The following is a 21,467-nucleotide window of genomic DNA, read 5'->3' as shown; positions in this document are numbered from 1 at the left end:
CTCTGAGTAATAAGAAAAAAGAAACGCAGAAAGAATTTTAGGTGAAGGGGTATTAATGTACTTGACATAGTTCCAAACTATCTTCTAGAAAGGCTGTAGCCATTTATACTCCCATAAATAGAAAATGTGAGTGTCCCACTTCACCTTTTCTAAAACTGGGTGATAGCTTAAAAACATCTATGCTAATTTGCTATAAAAATATTATATAAATTTTAGTTTTATTGGTATTCCTTAAACTATTGAGGCTTAACAGCTTTCATGCTTGTTGGGCATCTCTAGTTTTTTCTCTTCTAAACAATGTGTCCTTTGTCTGTTTATTGAATTGAGGGTGGCTTTTCCTTTGTTTTTTGCACATTCTTCCAATTGTCTTATGAAGCCTGGTCTAGGGCTCTTTGATTCAGCACCCGCTCCTATGAAAGTGACTCTTTGGGAGAAATCCATCCTCTCTCCTTACCCTCTTTCAGCTCCCCGTGCTCTCCGGTTGTTCATCTCTTTTCCTATCAGACCCTGATCTCAAATGTCATCTATGGCAGTCTGTTCCACCTTAGTGGGATTTTAAATCACCTAATCATTCAGTGGAACACTCACTTATACTTCATCTCTCCTTATACAGCTAAAGGCCATAGCTTTTGTCAAAGATGTCTGAAGCCTCAAATTTCCAGACCTAGAGTCCCAGTGCTGTCACCACAAAAAAATAGGCTAAATTCAAGAACTGATGATGACTCAACTTATCCGTGGAGACAAACAATAAGAGAACATGAATGAGAAAGAATAAGGTATTACTGGAAGATAGAGTTATTTTTAGAAAGACAACAATTGCAAAAAAGCCAAAATTAATTATAAATGAAAAACCAAAAGTTACTGACAAAGTGTTCATAGTTTGCTCATAACTTTTCTTAAAATTTGAACTTTTCTTGCATCTGTCTTTAAAGCTACTATTTCTCCATTAGGTATTTAGAAACCTAAGACAGATATTTCTAAAAATTCTCAGTTGAAAATTATTTAATGTGATTTAAAAAGGTAAATAAAAAATACCTTACCTTTGAAACTAGAAGTGAAATGATTTCTTTTACAGTGTTGTCAATCAAATCATCTATTTTCGAATGGTACTGCTGCTGGATATTAAAAGACAATGATGCATTAGTTGATGTGGACACAAAACTTTTGTCGTAAGTCAAATGTTTTAAAGCTACTAGTTATGGCATATCCGATTTATACAAAATGGCCATTTTGCACATTAGAAGAACAAAACCTTGAAAACGATCCACCCAATCAACAGTTTTTACATTGTGGGGTTTGAAAATTTTCCCATGTGCTCTGTTGAGTGAAGCAGCTAATGGGGTTATTATATAGATGAATTGAGTTCTTATTCTTATTCAGGAGAAGGAATGTGAAGAATACTTTTTGTCTTCTCCTCTATAATTAAGGTGGCTGTGTATTTTTCTAAAGGGTTGGTTTAGCTGGAGAAGCAAAAAGACTGGAAAAAGATTTAATTAATACAGCATTTCATGTCTGACAACTCTCATTCATAAGTTATTTTAAATGTGCTCTAGAAATAAAATGAGCTCCCAATTGTTCACACTGAAAGGACCTTTTTGTCAGCACAGGGAGCCGCAGTTTATACAATTCTTACAATATGCTCAAGCAAGGGCAAAATTAAAATTTCATCAACAAAGGTGATAGATGGTAACAAATTAATAGGCCATAAAAGGTATAATGAAACGGCACTCACTCCCCATAGTTTTATTACTGCTTCCTCTGAAAAAGACGCCTTTAAGTAAATGCAAAAAAGATGTATTTAAAATAAACCTGAAAGACTCTTTTTTTGCTTTCTTTAGAGAATACTAGAGAGTCCCCTTCTTAAGCTAGCAGGAGCTTCGGGCTTTGACAGTGTGTGAAGGCACACTTCACAGAGAATGTGACTTGTAAAGACTAACCCTATCTTGATGGTTCAAGGCTTCTTGCAACAGCTAACGTAATGCATAGAGTAAAAGTACTCAGGTCAGTATAAACATTAGACCAACTTAACAGCTGCTGGGTGAATGGTTTCCAAAGATGTAAGTTTTTGAAAGCTATTTTTTCTTCTGAAAACATGTCTCAAAGTTTCTACACAGAACAAAACATCAACTTAGGTCTGCGTTGGAATACGCAGGAATGAGGTCTCCCCACAGGCTCTGACAGTTACAAGCCATCATTTACCTGCACAAATAATGAAGAAAGGAAGCGTAATTTTGGAGCATGTGAATTATTTTCTTTTCCTGCTTGTGTGTGTGTATGCATGTGTGTGTTGACAAGTGGTCTAAAATTAAGCACACATATATGAACAAGGAAATTTCTAGGCATGTATTCCACTCAGTGAAACAAAATACTAAGCGTCCATCTCACGTAAAGCCTTACTGATCCTCAAATTTGTGCTCCCCAAAGGACAAACAGAACGGAAACCTAGATGGGGGATTTCTACTGCTGTAGTACTGACACTTTTGCTTTCAGAACAGCTTGAAGAGAAGGGAAAGGGAAGAGAACAAAGAAAAGCAAGGCAGAAGAGGAAGAACCTGAAAAACCTGGCTGGTAGTTGAGATGTCCAGGAAGCCCCCCACAGATACAGGTACAAAAAGATCACTCCCCCTGGCCCCCACCAGCTGAAACTGTTCCAATGCCTCGGCAGTGGAGGAGCTTATGCAAATGAGCACAGCAGCTCTCCCTCCATGCACACACTCTTTTCAAATCCTTCTCTCTCCAAATTCGTTGTCTGTGTAGCAGGAAGAGCTAAAATAGCAGCCTGAGGCTCCCTCCTCTTTGGGGTAGAATAAGAAAGGGATACAGGAGATGGGCTTCAAGCTTCTCTCATCCCTCTCACATGGAAAGTGCTACAGAACATTCAGGGGTTGAGGCACCCGAACCTGCAAACAGTTCCATCTTCTTAAATATGCCTTATCCTCCATGTTCATCTCCCTTTGCCATAAACTTTATTTTTAACTCAAAAATAATGAAATGCCATCAGAAGGCTATTGGATATAAAATAGTAGAGCTTATACATGTTAAACTTTTGCATTGGACCGATTTTGTCAATTCTTAAAGTCAAGAGATGAGCTGCTGAAGAGGCCATTTATATCCTTTTTATCGAAAGGCAGGGAAAGCCACAGACTCTAGGAGCCATCAAATTCTCCTACTATACACATCTTTTGACTGCTGTTTTCTTTCATATCTAATCTAGCCAAAAGCAGAGATGGAGGGAAGGAGAGAGAGAGAGAGAAAGTCAAAAAGGAAGAAAGAAAATATACTATACATCTTAAATGTGTTACCCAGGGGGCAAACCCAAATAGTATAAGGGTTGCTAGATTTTTTTAATATGAGATTTTGCTACTGTAAATTTCTCTGATTAGCTCTTACACTAATTCTAAATCTGAAAGCTGTTGGGAACTTCCAGAGTCTGCTCTAGCTGCACAGTTGGTGGAGGTGGTCTAGGAGAACTGTGGGTGGAAATGGGGAGGTGGCCTGAGAATTCATAGTTTACATACATATTCTGCAAAGAGAATAGTTCAGAAATGCCACATCCAGATAATAGATAATTAGCTAGAAAAAGTTATTCATTAGGAGATCCAGATAGCTTCCAAAGACAAATACAGACACATACAAAAACCACAAAACAGGTAAGAAGAGAATTTATCTGGAGACATTTACATTTCCTAAGCTAAAACTGATAGGTTTTTCATTTAGATTAGCAGACCAAATTTTTGTTAAAAACTTGCAAACTTTTTCTCGGCAACCATAAAAGCCTATAAATAAAATTCCTATCAGGATATTTCAAGTTGGATCAATGATTCTACAGACCAGGGTTTCGGTAATTTCCAGACCATTCTTAGACTAATTCTCCCCACATCTGCCCTCAAAAGTAAACCGTTGCTGCCTTGCTTCTCCAGCAGATGACTCCGAACTTAGATTAAGACGACCGTTGAGGAATTTTTACTTCATGGAGCCCAGGGAATTCAGACCAGGCACAGGTCTGAAATCCTTGCCCCCCTACATGTGGGTAAATATTCTTATTTCACCGGACTGTTCTCATGAGGAAACACGCAAGAAACGAAGACTAATCAAATGCCACTGCAATCCAGCATTCTTAAAAGATTTTGGTCCTTCTGTTGGATTGGATTGTTCTGGTAACGGAAGTATTTTACTGCAACTGAGAACAAATCCCACATAAGTAGGGGCTCCCGAGTAGCTCCATTAATGTGCTTCCATCTTCAATGGACGGACCACGAGGTACAGTGGCTCTGAGAGCATATGACTGCCTAAGGCCCACGCAGTCATCTGCTTTTCTGCAGGAATGGATAAGGAGGATTTCTAAACACTGGTGGTTTTCTGATCCCCACATCTGTCCCTGAGGGCCTGGCCTGAGATTGCTGACTCATTACACACAGCTGTCACAAGAGCAGATCATTCACTCACTAATCACTCCATTAAATGCTGTTCTGGGCTGTGGCCCAGAGTGCTTGCATCATTGTGTGCCACGTAAGAAAACAGAATCATAATTTAGGAGCCCAGAAGAGGCTTCACTGTGGGTAAGGAGCTGGGAAGGTTTTATCCCAGCAATGACGATATAACAAATTTACTAGAGACTGTGGAGAGGTAATTCCCTTAAATTTAGAAAAAAAAAAAAAAATCTGCTAGGTTTACCAATGTAGTATATATTTTTATAAGGTTCCAAATTGTGTAATAATCTAGTTTTTTCAACAACTTTATTTGTTGCTTGCTATACACTGGGGTCCGTTGGTTCACCTCTGTATGTAATGTATTCACCACTTTGCCATAATTCCAAAACTTGTCTCAAACACGTACAGGGAGGAAAAGCCCGTGCAATTATGTGCATATATTTCCTGGAGATTAAAAGCAAAGTACAAAATACTTCTTTTGCATTGAAATTCTTGTTTACCACTTTTCAGGGTTGCTAATGAGTTTTACACCTGCACATTTTGAACTATATTAATTGTGTGAAAGTTGTGGGAAACTAATTGTCTCTGGTGAGAAGGTACAGGTGCAAACATAATGAACAATAGCAGATTACTCTTCAAAACCATCCAACCTATTAATGTAAAGAATCATTTGACAATGCAACAATGTTTTGTCATTTGTGCCTGTTTTGCTTTCAGAGTCCTACAGTGAGTTGTTTCTTACAGAGGAGGATTTTTTTTTTTTTTAAATGGGGGTAATATTTTTAAAGCAAAAAAAATCAGTCTGCTCATTCAACAAATATTTATTACGTGCCTATCAGTATCAGGTACTGCAGTGTATGTAAAAATAAGAACAAATGGATAAATTCAGTATTAATGGAAGAGGCAAGATCATTCTATCAACCTGATGAGAAATGGATGTGTGTATAAAGAGACTTAAGGCAATATTCCCAAGCAGACAATCAAAGGCTTACATCTGGCTATAGAAAACCAAGAGAAGGTGGTTATGAGCCATTGAGAGCCAAGCCAGCTGCCTACTCATTCAGGTACTTAGAGATAATAAATCACATCATAAGAGATCAGAGAATAATTACTGAACACTCTATAACACATACCAGCTACTTAATGTGTCTGTATGGTTGTATGCTGTGGTATTAGAAACACATCTTTTCCCCCTGAACTGCTCAAAGAATGAAAGATGTGTACACACACATAAGTTATGGCCAAATAGCTAATGTTTATCTCTGGGCTAAAAAGTATGAAATTCACAAATAGTGGGCCTTCTCATCCTCTTAGCGGTTACTTAAGCCTTTCTGCTTGGATGAGAATTGTTAGCCCAGTGAAGAGTTGGTTCTGAATTTGATTCCCAGGTGTCAACTGTAAGACTTGTAAGATTTAACATATTCGTAGAGCACAAAAGCATTTGACCTATTAAAAAATATTTAGTCAATCCTGTAGGTATAAAAGGTTTTCTTTTTTTTGAAAATTTTAGATTTTATTGTCTCATTAGATGTAATTTTTTGATAAGAACATGATTAAGATATAGTTCTATTTTTTTTTTTTTTTAAAGATGACTGGTTTGAACAAGAAACAAAGTGGTTCAGCAACTTGTGTTCACTAAATACCTGAACACTACAGAACAATGAACTTTGGGTGCATTAAAAATCAGTGAGAAATCCATAATGCGTGAATCCTTCTGGAGAAGGATTTTTTTTTTATTGGAGTATAGCTGCTTTACAATACTGTGTCAGTTTATACTGTACAGCAAAGTGAATCAGCTATATGTATAAATATATCCCCTCTTTTTTGGATTTCCTTCTCATTTAGGTCATTAGTTATCTATTTCATACATAGTTATCTATTTCTAGGTCATTAGTTATCTATTTCATACATAGTATCAATAGTGTATGTATCATACAGTCAATCCCAATCTCCCAATTCATCCCACCACCATCACCACCCCCTGCTTCCCCCTTGGTGTCCATACGTTTGTTCCCCATGTCTGTGTCTCTATTTCTGCTTTGTAAATAAGATCATCTATACCCATTTTTTCAGATTCCACATATATGTGTTAATATATGATATTTTTCTCTTTCTGACTTCACTCTGTATGACTGTCTCTAGGTCCATCCATGTCTCTACAAATGACCCAATTTTGTTCCTTTTTACGGCCGAGTAATATTCCATTGTATATATGTACCACATCTTCTTTATCCATTCCTCTGTTGATGGACATTTAGGTTGCTTCCATGTCCTGGCTATTGTAAACAGTGCTGCAATGAACACTGTGGTACATGACTCTTTTTGGATTATGGTTTTCCCTGGGTATATGCCCAGTAGTGGGATTGCTGGGTCATATGGTAGTTCTATTTTTAGTTTTTTTAAGGAACCTCCCTACTGTTCTCCATAGTGGTTTTATCAATTTACATTCCCACCAACAGTGCAAGAGGGTTCCCTTTTCTCCACACCGTCTCCAGCATTTATTGTTTCTAGATTTTTTGATGATGGCCATTCTGACTGGTGTGAGGTGATACCTCATTGTGGTTTTGATTTGCATTTTTCTAATGATTAGTGATGTTGAGCATCCTTTCATGTGCTTCTTGTCCATCTGTATGTCTTCTTTGGAGAAATGTCTATTTAGGTCTTCTACCCATATTTTGATTGGGTTGTTTGTTTTTTTGATATTGAGCTGCATGAGCTATTTGCATATTTTGGAGAGTAATCCTTTGTCAGTTGCTTAATTTGCAAATATTTTCTCCCATCCTGAGGGTTGTCTTTTCATCGTGTTTATGGTTTCCTTTGCTGTGCAAAAGCTTTTAAGTTTCATTAGGTCTCATTTGTTTACTTCTAAAAGGTTTTCAAACTGTGTTCCTCCTGAGGTTCTGGGTAGTACCTCAAGAAAACCTTGTGTCAGGGAGGAAGAAGGCTCCTGACACAGGCCTGCCTCTTCCCTGCCTCTGATGATGGTTACATCCCACACCATGAGTGGGAGGAAAGGCTGTTATCATGGTGGGCATGTCCCTCACTGAAATCCACATCTGGGTTCTTCTGTATGAAGTGACCTTAAGAGTTGCCTCCTGGTCCTCAAATTTAGAGGTCACCCTCATATATGCTATATGTCATCCAAAGCCCCAAACTCTAAATTCTTCTAGTATTAATGAAAGTACATAATACAGGTATATGCATCTTGAAAATGTTAACTATCACTCTGCTTCTGAATTTATTTAGAATTTAAAGGAGGGTGAATTCATTTGGTTTTAAATAATCTTATCTTTAAAAATTTTAAAGTAGTTTGCTGATTCTGCAGCTTAACAGGGAAGAAACATTCCCCTTGACACTATTTAAGGTATAAGTATCTACACGTGTTTTAATGAGTCATTGGGTATTGCTATGTAGTGTTATATGCAGAAACCAAAACCCTGAAAATGGAATTAATTATATTATTTTAATTTGAAAAGACGAAAATAAAAAATGTACACATACGAAAATAATAATTCAAATGAAAATGTGCTTTTTTTAAAAAAAAGAAACTTACCCACTGACTACCAAACTGGATCATGCCATGGGGGGGAAATGAAAAGATGATGAAGGAGAACATAAGGGAAAAATAAAGAAATGATGAAAAGGTAATTACCATGGGAAAAGATGCAATAAAACATCTACTTAAACAAATAATCTAAGAAAAAGAGATCCATTTCACCCAATCACCACTCTCAACAAAAATAAATCATGGGGTAAAATAAACTGTATTTCTGAGTATAGAATCAAACAAAATAGAAATCAAATTGAAACAACGGGGTATTTATTGAAGAAAAGCAAAGCCCGATCTTTAAGTACATTTCTACTTGATCTTTAAAAGAAATGGGAACTTTTGTGTAAATAAAATATTTCATGCGCTATTTTCTGTGGCCTGTTTTTTGTATGCAAACTCTGGATACTCTATATTTGTATAAACAAAGTAAGTAGCTTTCTAGCTTTCTCATTTGCTTGTGAAAAGCAAGGTTTATGTAAATACACAACACCTAAGCCGTTAAAAGGTATATCTGAAATTCAATGGCCACTTGTAAAATTTTGGGCAGTCTTTATATTAAAAAGAAGAAATTGACAAGAGCAAAGGATAAAGGGGCATTCCATTATTATAGTAAAGATCAAACACTTGTATGGGGGAACGTGGTCTTTTTAATCTAGTCAAGTGAGAGACTTCTAGAAACAGCATCCTCCTCCACCAGGGCACCCAGTGGTGCATTTCCACATGGGACTTTCAGTCTCCACTTACCTCCTGTCCTCCATCCAGGGCACAGAGTTTGGTGCTTTGCTTTTTGGCATCAACTAATACATTAAACATTGTACACACAGAGGCTGGGATGCGCAAGTCAGTTGTTTTGCTTGCCTTTTGCAGCTTGAGTTCGAATGCAGTTCTTGTTCTATTCATTAAAACATGAATTCAGAGTAAGAACTTCTGACATATGTCCCACCTGTTTTGTAAAAGTGAAATCAAAACTACAAGATGCTAATTTAAAACATGCAAATATGGGGTGTGGCATTGCCTGGGAGCTAGGATGCTCTTCTTTTCAGGTGTCTCGTATGAAAGATCAGACTGTGGTATTTTATATTAAACATAGCTTTTGCAGTCGCTCAGACAATATTTCTACCCAAATGAAGCTATTTGTTACATCTAGTGTGTACTTTTCATGGAAAAACTTCATAGTTGCGCTTAACTGTCTGAATGAATATCCAAGTAGAAAAATCACCTGCTTCTCTATGTTAAAGCAGAACAAATCCTCTGTGTGAGTGTTCACCACATCAAAAAAAGGGTCTAGAAAACACTAAAACACCATCATCAGTGTGCAATGGAGAATGTGTAATTCTTTTATGTCATTTAGGTTTCTCTTTCAAATACCTGAAGTTGCATTTAGGTTTTTTAAAGAAACTGCATAACAGGTAGTTTGGAAATGGTTTTGCTAAAGTATCCAAAGAATATCCATAGATTTGATACACCAGAATCACAGATGACGAACATGAATTTTTTTAAACATTAAATAATCTAATTCATGGCCTTGCTTTACAAAGCCATTAAACATTATTCTAAAGACAGGATTTTTCTTGCTTTAAAGAATTCAGGATTATTAATTGCTCCAACCAGAATTTGTTATTCCCGTATGCTGCCCTCATTTTTGTTGCACATGTTGTGAACAAGGGCGATGGGGAAAACAATGCTAATTAGGATGCAATACTGATTTTCTAAAAAGTATTAAAGAAAAGGAAAGCACATGTGGAAGAATCCAAAGCCTCATAACTTATTTCTGGTTAAGTTCTGAAAGAATGTAAATAGATACTCGGAATTCATCCGATGTGGATAGAGAATGCCAGAAAAACAGAACAACTGATGGCAATGATCACCCATGGAGTTTGCCATGTCATTTCACAGCACACAGACACAGTAAGTAATGCATAAAGTACTTAACAGATCTCCTCCATATGTCTCAGGAAGTATTGCTTTGGGAATTTAAAGCACAGTATTCCCAGAGGATAATAAGCACAACAGAAAGGATTAATACGGTACGGGTGTTATTGATGAGGGTAATGGTTAGGAGACCCGAGAAAAAGTAGCAGGCCAATTTTATCAATTACACGGGTCCCCAGAATTCAGGTCAAAGGACCTCATGTCCTTGAAATTTCGGAAAAGTGGTACATGTTGAAACCTTCCTTGTGACAATTATATAGAAGAGACTTGGTGAAAAGTGGTATTTTGGGGGTTGGCAGAGTAAGCAGCAACTTGAAAATACATGTCTACCTTTTGACACAGGCCTCTATCATATCACTGGCCATTAGTTTAAGTCTTTGCTCTAAGTGATGGGCAAATTCTTGTTCTGGCCAGTGAAGATCAAATATAAACATTTGCAGTGCATCAAGTTTCCAAAAAAGGTCTTCTGATGTTGCTGAGCCATTGCTAGAAGAAAAGGGAAAAATGAAGAACATCGTGAACTTCCACTGTTAGCTGCGTCACCAATACATTGTTTCTTCTTTTCTGTATCACTTGCCATCAGTGAAAAAATACTATGTAAACCCCCTAGTGATCAATACTTTTCTTTGTTCAACCTTCTAATTTTCCCCTTTCACTTCTTCTTAATGAATAAGGCAAGGAGAACAAAATGGAAATATAGTAGTAGGGTTTCATTAAAAAGGGGTAAAATGAATAATGACTCTTTACTAAGGAAATCAAATTATATACATAGGAACAAATATCTTAAATCGTTCTTTACCAATCTCTAGGATAAAGATAAAATACACATTTCCTCCTAGATATTCAGAAAAGTATGTTTTATGCAAGAAAATTCATATAACAGCAACTAGCAGCTTTATTTAACTCATGCATATGTGCCTCTGTCATCATGATGACAGCCATGATGATGGCTTCTGTTTATCTGTAGGTATGTAGCCTTCAGGGCCTTAAATTTCTCAGTTACAGGTAAAGGTGAAACAGGTACTGGGAATGAAGTAACAGGCTGGGCAGGGAAGCAAATCTTACTTTTACTTTGAAATGCTTTGTGCCTTTTCTCGTTCATAATCAAACCTAACTTAGTACCAGGCATGGTCTAACAGAGAAAAGATATTCAAGGTGCTCTCAAGTTGGAGCACCATCATATATTTCAGGTCCTTCCATCTATCTAACCATGGAGCCAAGGTCTGCTATGCATTCACTACTACGGTAAAGTTACTCTAGGGACCATATTTTCACACCATGCGAGAAGGTAATTTGTGTCAGAGTATATCATATTTGAGTAAAGGATAATATTATTACTTTTCATTAAGCAAGTATACAGCCTAATAGGAAAATAGATGATTTGAAAATAAAATATTCCTATGTATACTGAAACTTAATTGTAAAAGAGAACAAAAGAAAAAGAAAAAACCAAAAACTGCTGTATGATTCATTTCTGCTTAGCTTTCCAAAATTTTAACATACACTAACCTAAAATTTATATTTTAGGTTTGTAAAAGAAAAATATTAAAATAAAATAAACTAACTTATCACAAGAGCATGGTAGAAAAATTTTATAAAAAAGTCTTTTAAATAACCACATTGTTTAGCTAAATATATCTTAATTAGCCAAGCGTAAAAACAATCACCTCCTGCTCTGGCTAATTAAAAGCTTATTTCTGCCCTGCAGCGCCCAGCATCTTCGCTCCATCACCAATCTACTGTGCTTTCCTCCTCCCATTTTGCCAGTAATTCCTCATGATCTCCTCGTCTAGCCAAGATGTCCTCAGAGTTAAATTCTCAAGGGAACGATCACAGCAAAGCAGTGAACACTACCCATAGCACTTCCCTCACTTAATATCTCCAAATCTTAATATTCAGTGCCCCAAATGTATCATTAAACAAAAGAACCAGACAACCATGCTGACGTTGCTGCAAAAAATGTTTGAGAAAACACTATAGTCAATTTTCCATTTTGCCATTTATATAATAAAAAATAAGAGAAAAAAGTCCTGAAGCAAAATCCTCCTGTACATCTGTAGTGTACAATTTAGTAGATAGAGGAACTATGTTTTAAGAGCTATTGAATATAATTGTCAAAGAAGCAAATCTACTTCTTATAATATTCTAATTTGGAGAAATATAAGTAACAGCACAACAAAACAACAGCAACAAAAGCCACCATCAAAACAACCCCCCAAATAGTAAAGGTAGAATTCTATTAAAAATGGACTTTCTCATCGTATGTGACAATTAAATCTTTATAGAGAAGATGGATACATGTTTTTTCTGTTCTTTGATGTTATGGTGAAATTCTGAATGATACATGTGCTTAATTGGGAATGTAATTAAGATAACAAGAGTTTGTTATAATCAAATAGATGAAAAAATGTAAATAGGTTTTCTCTCAAGCTGGCACGTATAACCCACAATTTATTCAGAGCTTTTTCATTTTAAAATTATTTCTAATCAGTGACCTATCCCTAAAAGTATTAGTAACAGATTAAAGAATTCAAACGTGAAAAATGGAGTCTGAGATAATTTTCTCAAAACGCCAGCAGTAAACTTACCTGACTGGCATTCACTTCTAGAGCAAAAAAACCCAGAATGAAGATTTTACATACAGCGAGAGATTTGGAGGAGCACCTCTTAAGGTGGTTTATACATGAGTATGTAGAAATGCATCTTCAGACTCATGGCTAGTTTGGTATTATTTCTCTTTACTTTATCAGTAGTTGTATTTTTAACTCCTTATATATGTGAAATGGGATTTTTTTTCTTGTTATTTAATGCTTTATAAGAAAAGTTAAAAAAAACTTTGCAATGACATCAGAACATGATCAGTAATTCTGGCCACCTTGACACAAAGCCTAGTGTTGAAAACCTTGGCAGGTAAAGATAATGGTAACTAACTTGTAAAACATAATTTTTTATTTGCCCAGAATGATGAAAGTAGAAGCACTTTATTTACAAAGTCACAATTTGTTATAAAGACAGGACATTCCTGTCCTGAGACAGGTTATTTTTAAAAAGGGGCTCCCAATAATGAGATTTAGGGCTCACATATATCTCAAAGCTAATAGAGTAATTACAAAAAAACCCCACTAAATTTCACAAGGCAGTGCCCAAAATAGTGTTCTTCATTAAAATCAAGGATGTTAAACAGATGGGAAATGAGGAAGAAGAGTTAAATTAGAAAACCATGTAAAGAAGTACAAAAAAAAATCATAAACTTAGAAAGGTTCACTACACTTCCTAGATAACTGAGGACACACAGACACCACTTGTAAAGCCCAAAGCATTTGCTTGTAAGAAAAAGATTCACATGTAACCTAATACCTTAATAATTATGATGAGTATAGTGTTGATGTTTAATTTGGAGAAAAACTGCCAAACTATTTTGCAAGTTACCATTCTCTTCCTTGGTCTTTGTTTCTCTCTCTTTTTTTTGATTATATGCAGATTAGACTGGGAATAGATTTGACATGTGGTGATGGGATAGGTTTTGGATGTTGGACAACTTTTCAATCAGTATATTCTCTGGAAGCAAAATATATTAATAATCGGAGTGAGAGCTTTGGAGTCAAGCAAACCTGGGTCCAAATCTTGTCTTTGTCATTTGCTTACTGTGAGACACTCGTAAGTTTTGCCTTTTGACTTCTTTGTGACTTAGTTTCCTTAACTGTAAAATAGGGAAAGTGACATTTACCTCACAGGGTTGTTACAAAGCTTAACCGAGATAAAGAATTTGGCACTTTATATAACAAATTCTCTAGAAATGGTAGCTAATTTTCTTCTTATAATTATTATTCTTTCTAGCTGACTTCATGAGAGACCTTGTGCAAAGCATGGGCTGTTATTGAGTCCATTTGATTGCTGTGAGGCTCATACTTTTGACAACCATACAGTTATGAGTAATAATGATGATTGACGATAATGTAATAATAATTATAGTAATAACAATCATAATGTAGAATAGGAGTGGCTATCATCTATCGAGACCCTATGCTGTGCCAGGCACTTTTCAGTTTTTTAAAAAATTCTCACAAAAAACGTCTTTAAGTTAGGTGTCATAACCATTTTAGAGTTGAGGAAACTGAGGCAAAGGAAGACTTAACAATGAATAAGCTGGGATCTAAATGTGGGGCTGATCGATTTCAAAGCCCATGTCCTTTTCACTTTAATGACTCTTGGTTACTGAATCTGCAATAGGTAGGCTCAGCAAAATGTGGAATTAATAAATATGGTTTGTAATGATATAAAGATTACTTAGGGCTCCCCTGGTGGCACAGTGGTTGAGAGTCCGCCTGCCGATGCAGGGGACACGGGTTTGTGCCCCGGTCCGGGAAGATCCCACATGCCGCGGAGCGGCTGGGCCCGTGAGCCATGGCCGCTGAGCCTGCGCGTCCGGAGCCTGTGCTCCGCAACGGGAGAGGCCACAACAGTGAGAGGCCCACGTACCGAAAAAAAAAAAAAAAGATTACTTAAAAATAACAAGGTGCATCAAATGATATATGAAAGGACAAAAGAAGAACTTGTTGGTACTGAGAAACAAAGGACAACCCATTCTCTGGAGCCTGCATTATTATTTCTTTTAAAGGTGAGACTAAGATTAAAGCAGAAAAAGATTATGTTCTTGAAACTGTTCTTACAAAGGTTTTTCTACATATACAAGATAAATCAAGTGGCAGTAACAAAGCTGGAGCCAACTAAGGATCCTGGAGATACATACCAACCGTTAACCACACTGCTTGTCTGAATACGAAGAACTCTGGTTATACCGCTTAGACTAGAGTCTACAACCTGGGTCACAAAATGACCCTTGCCCCACAGATTACATATGAACGACATCAAACCAGTGAGTATTTTTTTTTAAAAATCTATATTATTTATCATTGATATGCTAAGCTTAGCTTAATAGCTTCAAAAACTCAAAACAAATAAAATCAAACATAGTATTCCTCAACCAATGATAAATGCCATGCAATCTAAACACATCTGCACAGAATACAGCCCAGGCCATGCACCAGCTAACACACCACCAGGAAATAAGTGAGGGATACACACGTGGACTCATATAAAGAAGCCATCCACGAAGGAGTAGAAAAGCTAGGAATCTGTGGAAGATTAAGAGGCAGACTTGGAACTTTTGGAAGAGCTACATTGGGAAGACTGTTGGCGATATTCCTGTAAAGAAACAAACAACGTGGGAAGGGACCACCATAAGCAATAACTACAGATGGCCACGTGTAAAGTCATAAGGTCAGCATAGAAGAGACAGGGGCTCTGTGGACACTAGGCAAGATACCTACTTGACAGGCTGCCATGTCTCTTGCTCAAAACCTCTGTGAATTGACTGGGCGATGGAGGACTCCATGAGATCCACGTAGCGGACAACCAAGGGCACAAAGATTTCTTGCAAGTGTTTATGAAATTTTCCATTACACAGAAGTGCTGAAATAGTCAAGCAGAAACAGTGTTTGTCAGAGGGATAATATCAGGCATTTGGAAAATATGGACGAAAAACTTTTCTGGAAAGAGTCTGACACAGAACCAATAAAATACAGAGGTCTGGCCCCTCACATTGGATATCGTGTCATGAAAATTGATCAAGAAGTACAATTGACCTCCTATATATGGCTGTCAAAACCACAGATAGATTATATCTCTATAAAATGTTCCTGCCAGGTGGTATGGTTTTATTTTCAAAGAGGTTTAGCACACAAGGCATCTGCCCACTTGCTGGAGATTCAAGGGAGCTGCCGAATTCCCTGAAGGTCTTGACACGTGTAAATACAGCAATTAAACAGAGTTAGAATACCTGCGGTATGCTGTGTATCACAGAAGAGCTAAACCTGTTCAATTCTGAGAGATAAGTTTGATTGCTTCTAAGAGATACACTAGTTTAATTCAGCAGGAGGGTGACTGTGGCCTTGCGAATGTCTATTCTGCTTCATGAACTTTTTAGTTATTTGTGGATTTTCTTCTTAGGCATTTACTTTTTCACGTGGGTATTAAAAAAGTCAGCATATCACATGCATTTTTAAGTTGTCCGTTAGTCTTCACTGAATTATGATATAGGACATCCAACCTGAAGCTGTTGCAGACGTCTAAGAATTTGCACTACTGGGACAGGACTGCTGGACAAGATGCACTTACCTCCACTAAAAGATGGCTGCTTTCTATGCACAGGTCATAGTTTTATTAGAACACAGGTCAGTGCTGTAGACTGAATGTGTCTCTCCCAAATTCATATGTTGAAATCCTAACTCCCAGTATGATGGTATTAGGAGATGGGATCTTTGGGAGATGATCAGGTCTTGGGCAGAGCCCTCAAGAACAGGATTAGGAACCTTATCAAAGAGACCCCAGAAACATTCCCTTGACCCTTTCACCCTTGAAGATACAGTGAGAAGACAGCTGTCTGTGAGCCAGGAAATCTAGCTCTCCCCAGACACTGAATCTGCTAGTGCTTTGCATACCGCAAAAAAAAAAAAAAAAAAAAAAAAAAAAACAACTCAGTTACAACATGAAAAAGTGAAAAGGTTACCAAAACGATTATATTCAATGAACTGAAAAGTAAACTAAACTCAGGGAACATGATTCCTCCAGCTCTGCTCTTTCTCAAGATTATTTTGAATATTTGGGGTCTTTCTGCAATTTCACTCCTGTGTATATATCCAAAAAAACAAGCACACTAATTCAAAAAGATACATCCACCCCAATGTTCATAGCAGCATTATTTACTATTGCCAAGATAGGAAGCAACCTAAGTGTCCATCAACAGATGAATGGAGAAAGAAGATGTGGTGTATACGTATACAATGGAATACTACTCAGCCATTAAAAAAAGAAAGAAAAGAAATTTTACCATCTGCAGTAACATGGATGGACTTGGAAGGCATTATGCTAAGTGAGATAAGTCAGACAGAGAAAGACAAATACTGTATAATATCACTTATATGTGGAATATAAAAAATATAATAAACCAGTGAATAAAACAAAAAAGAGCCAGTGGGAAGGGGGAAGGGGACTAAGGGGTATAAACTATTAGGTATAAAATAAGCTCCAAGGATATACTGTACAACACAGGGAATATAGCCAATATTTTACAATAACTATAAATGGAGTATAACCTTTCACAAATTGTGAATCACTATATTGTACACCTGTAACTTATATATTATACATCAACTATATTTCAATAAAAAAGTGAACACTGTGAAAATATTCAATGCGCTTATAATACGCATTGAAAGCTGGATAATTTTACATTGCTATACAGCTAGACTGTGTGCCTAAGCCTTCATTTATATGGCTTACTAATAAAAAGTATAAAGAACCTTAGGCTCTGCACCTTGATAGGTACTGTTAAATATTGTCATTATTTTTAAGTACACCAAAGCCAAAACATATGCTAATGTTAACAAATCATTACCTCTGAAAATAAGCATTCTACCTGATCAGTTCAGATGCTACTTTATTATACATTTAGAGATTAGGTATGTTGGCTATTAAGCCGTACTTACTTTCTTAAGATGAAGAAGCACATAAGGAGAATCACTCTCAGTTATTATTAAATGTTATAATGATTCTAAGACTAAGTAGCAGTTGACTCAAATGTATTTCTAGCAAGAGCTCTCTTATGTAACAAATTATATCTACAAATGAGCACTCTACCTCATCAATTCAAATGCTACTTTACTGTACATTTAGAGATTAGATATGTTGGCTATGAAGTCATACTTAGTTCGTTAAAATGAAGCACATAAGGAGAATCACACTCAGTTATTATTAAATGTTATAATGATTCTAAGATTAAGTAGCAGTTGACTGGAATGTATTTCTAGCAAGAGCTCTCTTTTTTGATATCCTTGATAAGCACCGAATTCATTATCTTGTTAAATAAGCCTACTTCTCTTCTCTTATTCTCACCCTAGGAGTGAAAATAGGGATTGTCCACCTGATCATTATACCAGCAACCTGGAAGTTGCACCAGAGGTCTCTCCTTCACTTCCTACCTCCAATCAGTAGTCAAAACCTGCATATTTTATATCTTTATTATCTTTCTAACACTTCTCATCCCTCTCTTCATCACCACTGATGTTGTCCTAGTTCCAGCCTTCTCATTTCCTGCCTGGGCTAATGCAATAATCTCCTAACTGGTCTTAGACTCCTAATTTTCCTTCTGCCCATTCATCTTCTTAAAATCTCAAGCAGAGGGGCTTGCTAAAATGTAAAACAAATAATGTACCTCCCAAAGATTATAATTCTTTAATGGATCCTCAAGAAAAACTTCAAAAGCCTTAGCATGGAATGAAAGCCATCTATGAGATGTCTTTTCTTTTTTTTTTAAAGATTTATTTATTATTTATTTATTTATTTTTGGCTGCATCGGGTCAGTTGCGGCATGCGGGATCTTCATTGAGGCATGCAGGATCTTTCGTTGCGGCGTGCGGGTTTTCTCTTCTCTAGTTGTGGCACACAGGCTCCAGGGCGCGTGGGCTCTGTAGTTGTGGTGTGTGGGTTCCAGAGCGTGTGGGCTCCGTAGTTTGCAGCACGCAGTCTCTAGCTGAGGCGCGCGAGCTCAGTAGTTGTGGCGCGCAGGCTTAGTTGCCCCGTAGCATGTGGGATCTTAGTTCCCTGACCAGGGATCAAACCCACGTCCCCTGAATTGTAAGGTGGATTCTTTACCACTGGACCACCAGGGAAGTCCCTATGAGGTGTCTTAATATGACCTCTCTGGCTCTTTTCATTTGCCTGACCCCCCTACTTCCTGTGGTCCAGACATAATGATTTTCACGTTTCAGTTCAAGTATACACTTTCCCCTCCAAGTCTTCCTTGAAATGCTTCATTCTGCTGTCCCTCTCCCTGATTACTGGTTTCCCATGTTTATTCTCCACCCTGCACAGGTTTCTACTGTAGTCCATGTCATACTTCTGTACTGACTGACATATCTCTTTCTTCCTATGAGAGTGCAAGGTCCTTGGAGAAGGGACCATGTCTGTATTCTTAGTATCCAACAAAGTCCCTGGCTCAGAGCAAGTGTTCAAACGTTTGTTGAATGAATGACTACCTGTCTACACTATTAAGATTACTACATAGTTACTACATTATTATTCTATATAAGAACGTCTGAGGCCTGTGTAGCTCTTCATATTTTCTATAAAATATATAGTACTAAATATTTTTATGAGAAATTCTATTTTTAGACCCATACGTCCAAGATCATGCTGCTAAAAGTTCTACTGGATATGAATGTTGTCTATTTTATGTCTCTTATTTTATTACTATTATTATTCTTTCGGCCATGCCGGGTTTCGTGGCTCGTGGGATCTTAGTTCCCTGACCAGGGATCAAACCAGGGTCCCGTCAGTGAAAGCCCGGAATCCTAACCACTGGAACACCAGGGAATTCTATGTCTCTTATTTTAATGAATGTACCAAAGGGAGGATTTTCTCTGTTCAGTCATGACTTGATAGCAAACTATTACATCCTGCAGAATGAGGAGAAAATGGAGAGTTCCTGTATTTCCTAAGAATGGTCACAAATATTGAATTCTGGCCAAAAGTTTGCTTACGTTTCAGCAGAGCTTTCCTTTTCATTAAAGTCAATCCAATTATAAACCCATGTTCAAAAGTTTTAGAAAATTGGCAATTGGTAGTATTTCTTTGGTAATCAGGTTCAGGAAAGGCGAGGAAGAATGGAGGGAGAGACGGGATGGAGGGGAGAAAGAGGAAGAGGAAAAATGAGAAGAAATGAAGAGAAAATACACACGGAAAGGGAAAGAAAGAAAAGGGAGAATCCGGTTTCAAAAGGCAAGACTCCTGGAATACAGATGACACTATACTTGTGTATGTAAACGCATGCTCCTTTTCTCAGTTGTCCATATGCCAGTTTGCATCCCATTCCTATCAGACACTGTCAAAAGCCATCGTAATATGTAACCCCAGGCATCAGAATGAGTGCTTCTATCTTCTCCATATGGTTTAATAAGGATAGATTAGGATTTGGGGCTGCCACCCGTCCAAATCAAGCCTTTACAAGGCTCCCATTGCAAAAGCTCATTGGAAGAGGCCAGTTCTCAATGTGGCCTCATCCAAGAATGCTTCTGACATTATACCAGAGGTGTGGAAGTAGAAAGAACTGCTCAGAAGGAGTCTCAAATAGTGGTTACGAGAACGTAAGTGGAGGATTAGCATCTAGTTGGTGGATAAAAATATTTTTTTCCAAAAGATTCTATTCTATATCTCCAAATATCACCTTGTCAGAAAATAGGGAAGCATCAATGACATCAAGCCCAACAGTACAATCAGAAATGGCAAAAAGAAAGCAAAAGGCTTAAATAAAAGGTAAACTAGGGGGGCAGATGTGCCCAGTTATTTTGAGCATCCCAATAATTAATAAATTAGTGTTGATTCTTTACAGACCCAGAAGAGTCTTACATTTACAAAAGTACTTGTCATAGGCTTTTAATAGTAAGATTTCAACACAGAATTTAAACTACAATCCAATTAATAACGATTACTGAGACAATAACCACTGGATAAATTAAGGATAAGCAGATAAAAGAGTTCACATACTGTGTTTAGGGTAAAAATACGCTGTTGACTCCTGAGACCATATAATCCAATTTTATATCTGCATTCCTCCTTCTAATTAGTCAGCATTAGTGGATTACTAGGAAGAATGAAACTCCCCCCTAAAATTCTAATTCTAATTAGGCATTTCAGAAGGGAATGAGTAATTTATGACCAGCAAAAAACCACAAAAAATACCCAACCACACAAACCACAATAAAAACAATAGATTTTGCCAGAAAACAACAATTATTCAAGGGACTACAAACTGTACCAATCCTTAACAATGCAAGCACCATGGACTAAGATATAAAATTAATAGATCACTCTCTATGTTGACAAATACATATAATGGGATCCCCATCACAGGAAATATGACTATGGGCTTCAGGAGAAAAGCCTGGAGGACTGCAGCCTAGAACAGCAGTATGTAAAAAGAAAACACATACACACAAACCAAACCAAACTTCCTCCCCACTCAGATCTAGGAATAGCGCCCAGCCAAGAAGTTGGCACATTAGGCAGGCACTCAATAAATATCTGTTTATTGAATAATCCACCCCCTAAAGGAAACTCTGAGAGCATCCTGCTGAGGTTTAAGTAAAATAGAAAACTCTTCAGTATTTATTCTCCTTTTAACTAAAAATTTGATAAGCAATTTTACATAGTTTGGTAATATTTAATTTATACTATACTGGAATGATAACCTCCTAAATCCACACCCAACTCTTCCTTTCCTCTCAGGGCACTTGTTAAAAAATACCTATCTATCTATCTATCTATCTATCTATCTACCTATCTATCTATCTATCTATCTATCTAGAGATAGGAGGTAACAAGGAATGAGAGCACTGACGTTATAATGTTTATTATTTTGGGGGCAACAAATCCAAATCAAACAAAACCAAGTTTAAAACTATAATTAAAAATGTCAGGGCTTCCCTGATGGCGCAGTG

At 37.0% G+C, this 21,467-nt stretch overlaps 1 protein-coding gene across 26 annotated transcripts in view; it reads right to left on the bottom strand.

Annotated features, from left to right (window-relative positions):
- The window catches only part of CADPS2 (calcium dependent secretion activator 2), a 495,227-nt gene that overhangs the window by 55,210 nt on the left and 418,550 nt on the right, over window positions 1-21,467 (bottom strand). For 8 of the 26 annotated variants that reach the window (XM_049714516.1, XM_049714526.1, XM_049714529.1 and 5 more), the window contains 6 exons: window positions 15,243-15,384; window positions 14,998-15,117; window positions 10,243-10,398; window positions 8,725-8,872; window positions 7,984-7,998; window positions 1,041-1,115 (listed from right to left, as the gene is read on the bottom strand). In XM_049714516.1, coding sequence (XP_049570473.1) covers window positions 1,041-1,115; window positions 7,984-7,998; window positions 8,725-8,872; window positions 10,243-10,398; window positions 14,998-15,117; window positions 15,243-15,384 — 656 coding nt within the window. The remainder of the gene's footprint in view (window positions 1-1,040; window positions 1,116-7,983; window positions 7,999-8,724; window positions 8,873-10,242; window positions 10,399-14,997; window positions 15,118-15,242; window positions 15,385-21,467) is intronic. The other 18 variants (XM_049714520.1, XM_049714527.1, XM_049714532.1 and 15 more) reach the window with 5 other exon arrangements.

The sequence above is a fragment of the Orcinus orca genome, chromosome 9 (assembly GCF_937001465.1).
Source record: "Orcinus orca chromosome 9, mOrcOrc1.1, whole genome shotgun sequence".
Classification (NCBI taxonomy): Eukaryota; Metazoa; Chordata; class Mammalia; order Artiodactyla; family Delphinidae; genus Orcinus; species Orcinus orca.
This window is presented reverse-complemented; position numbering and strand designations above follow the sequence as displayed.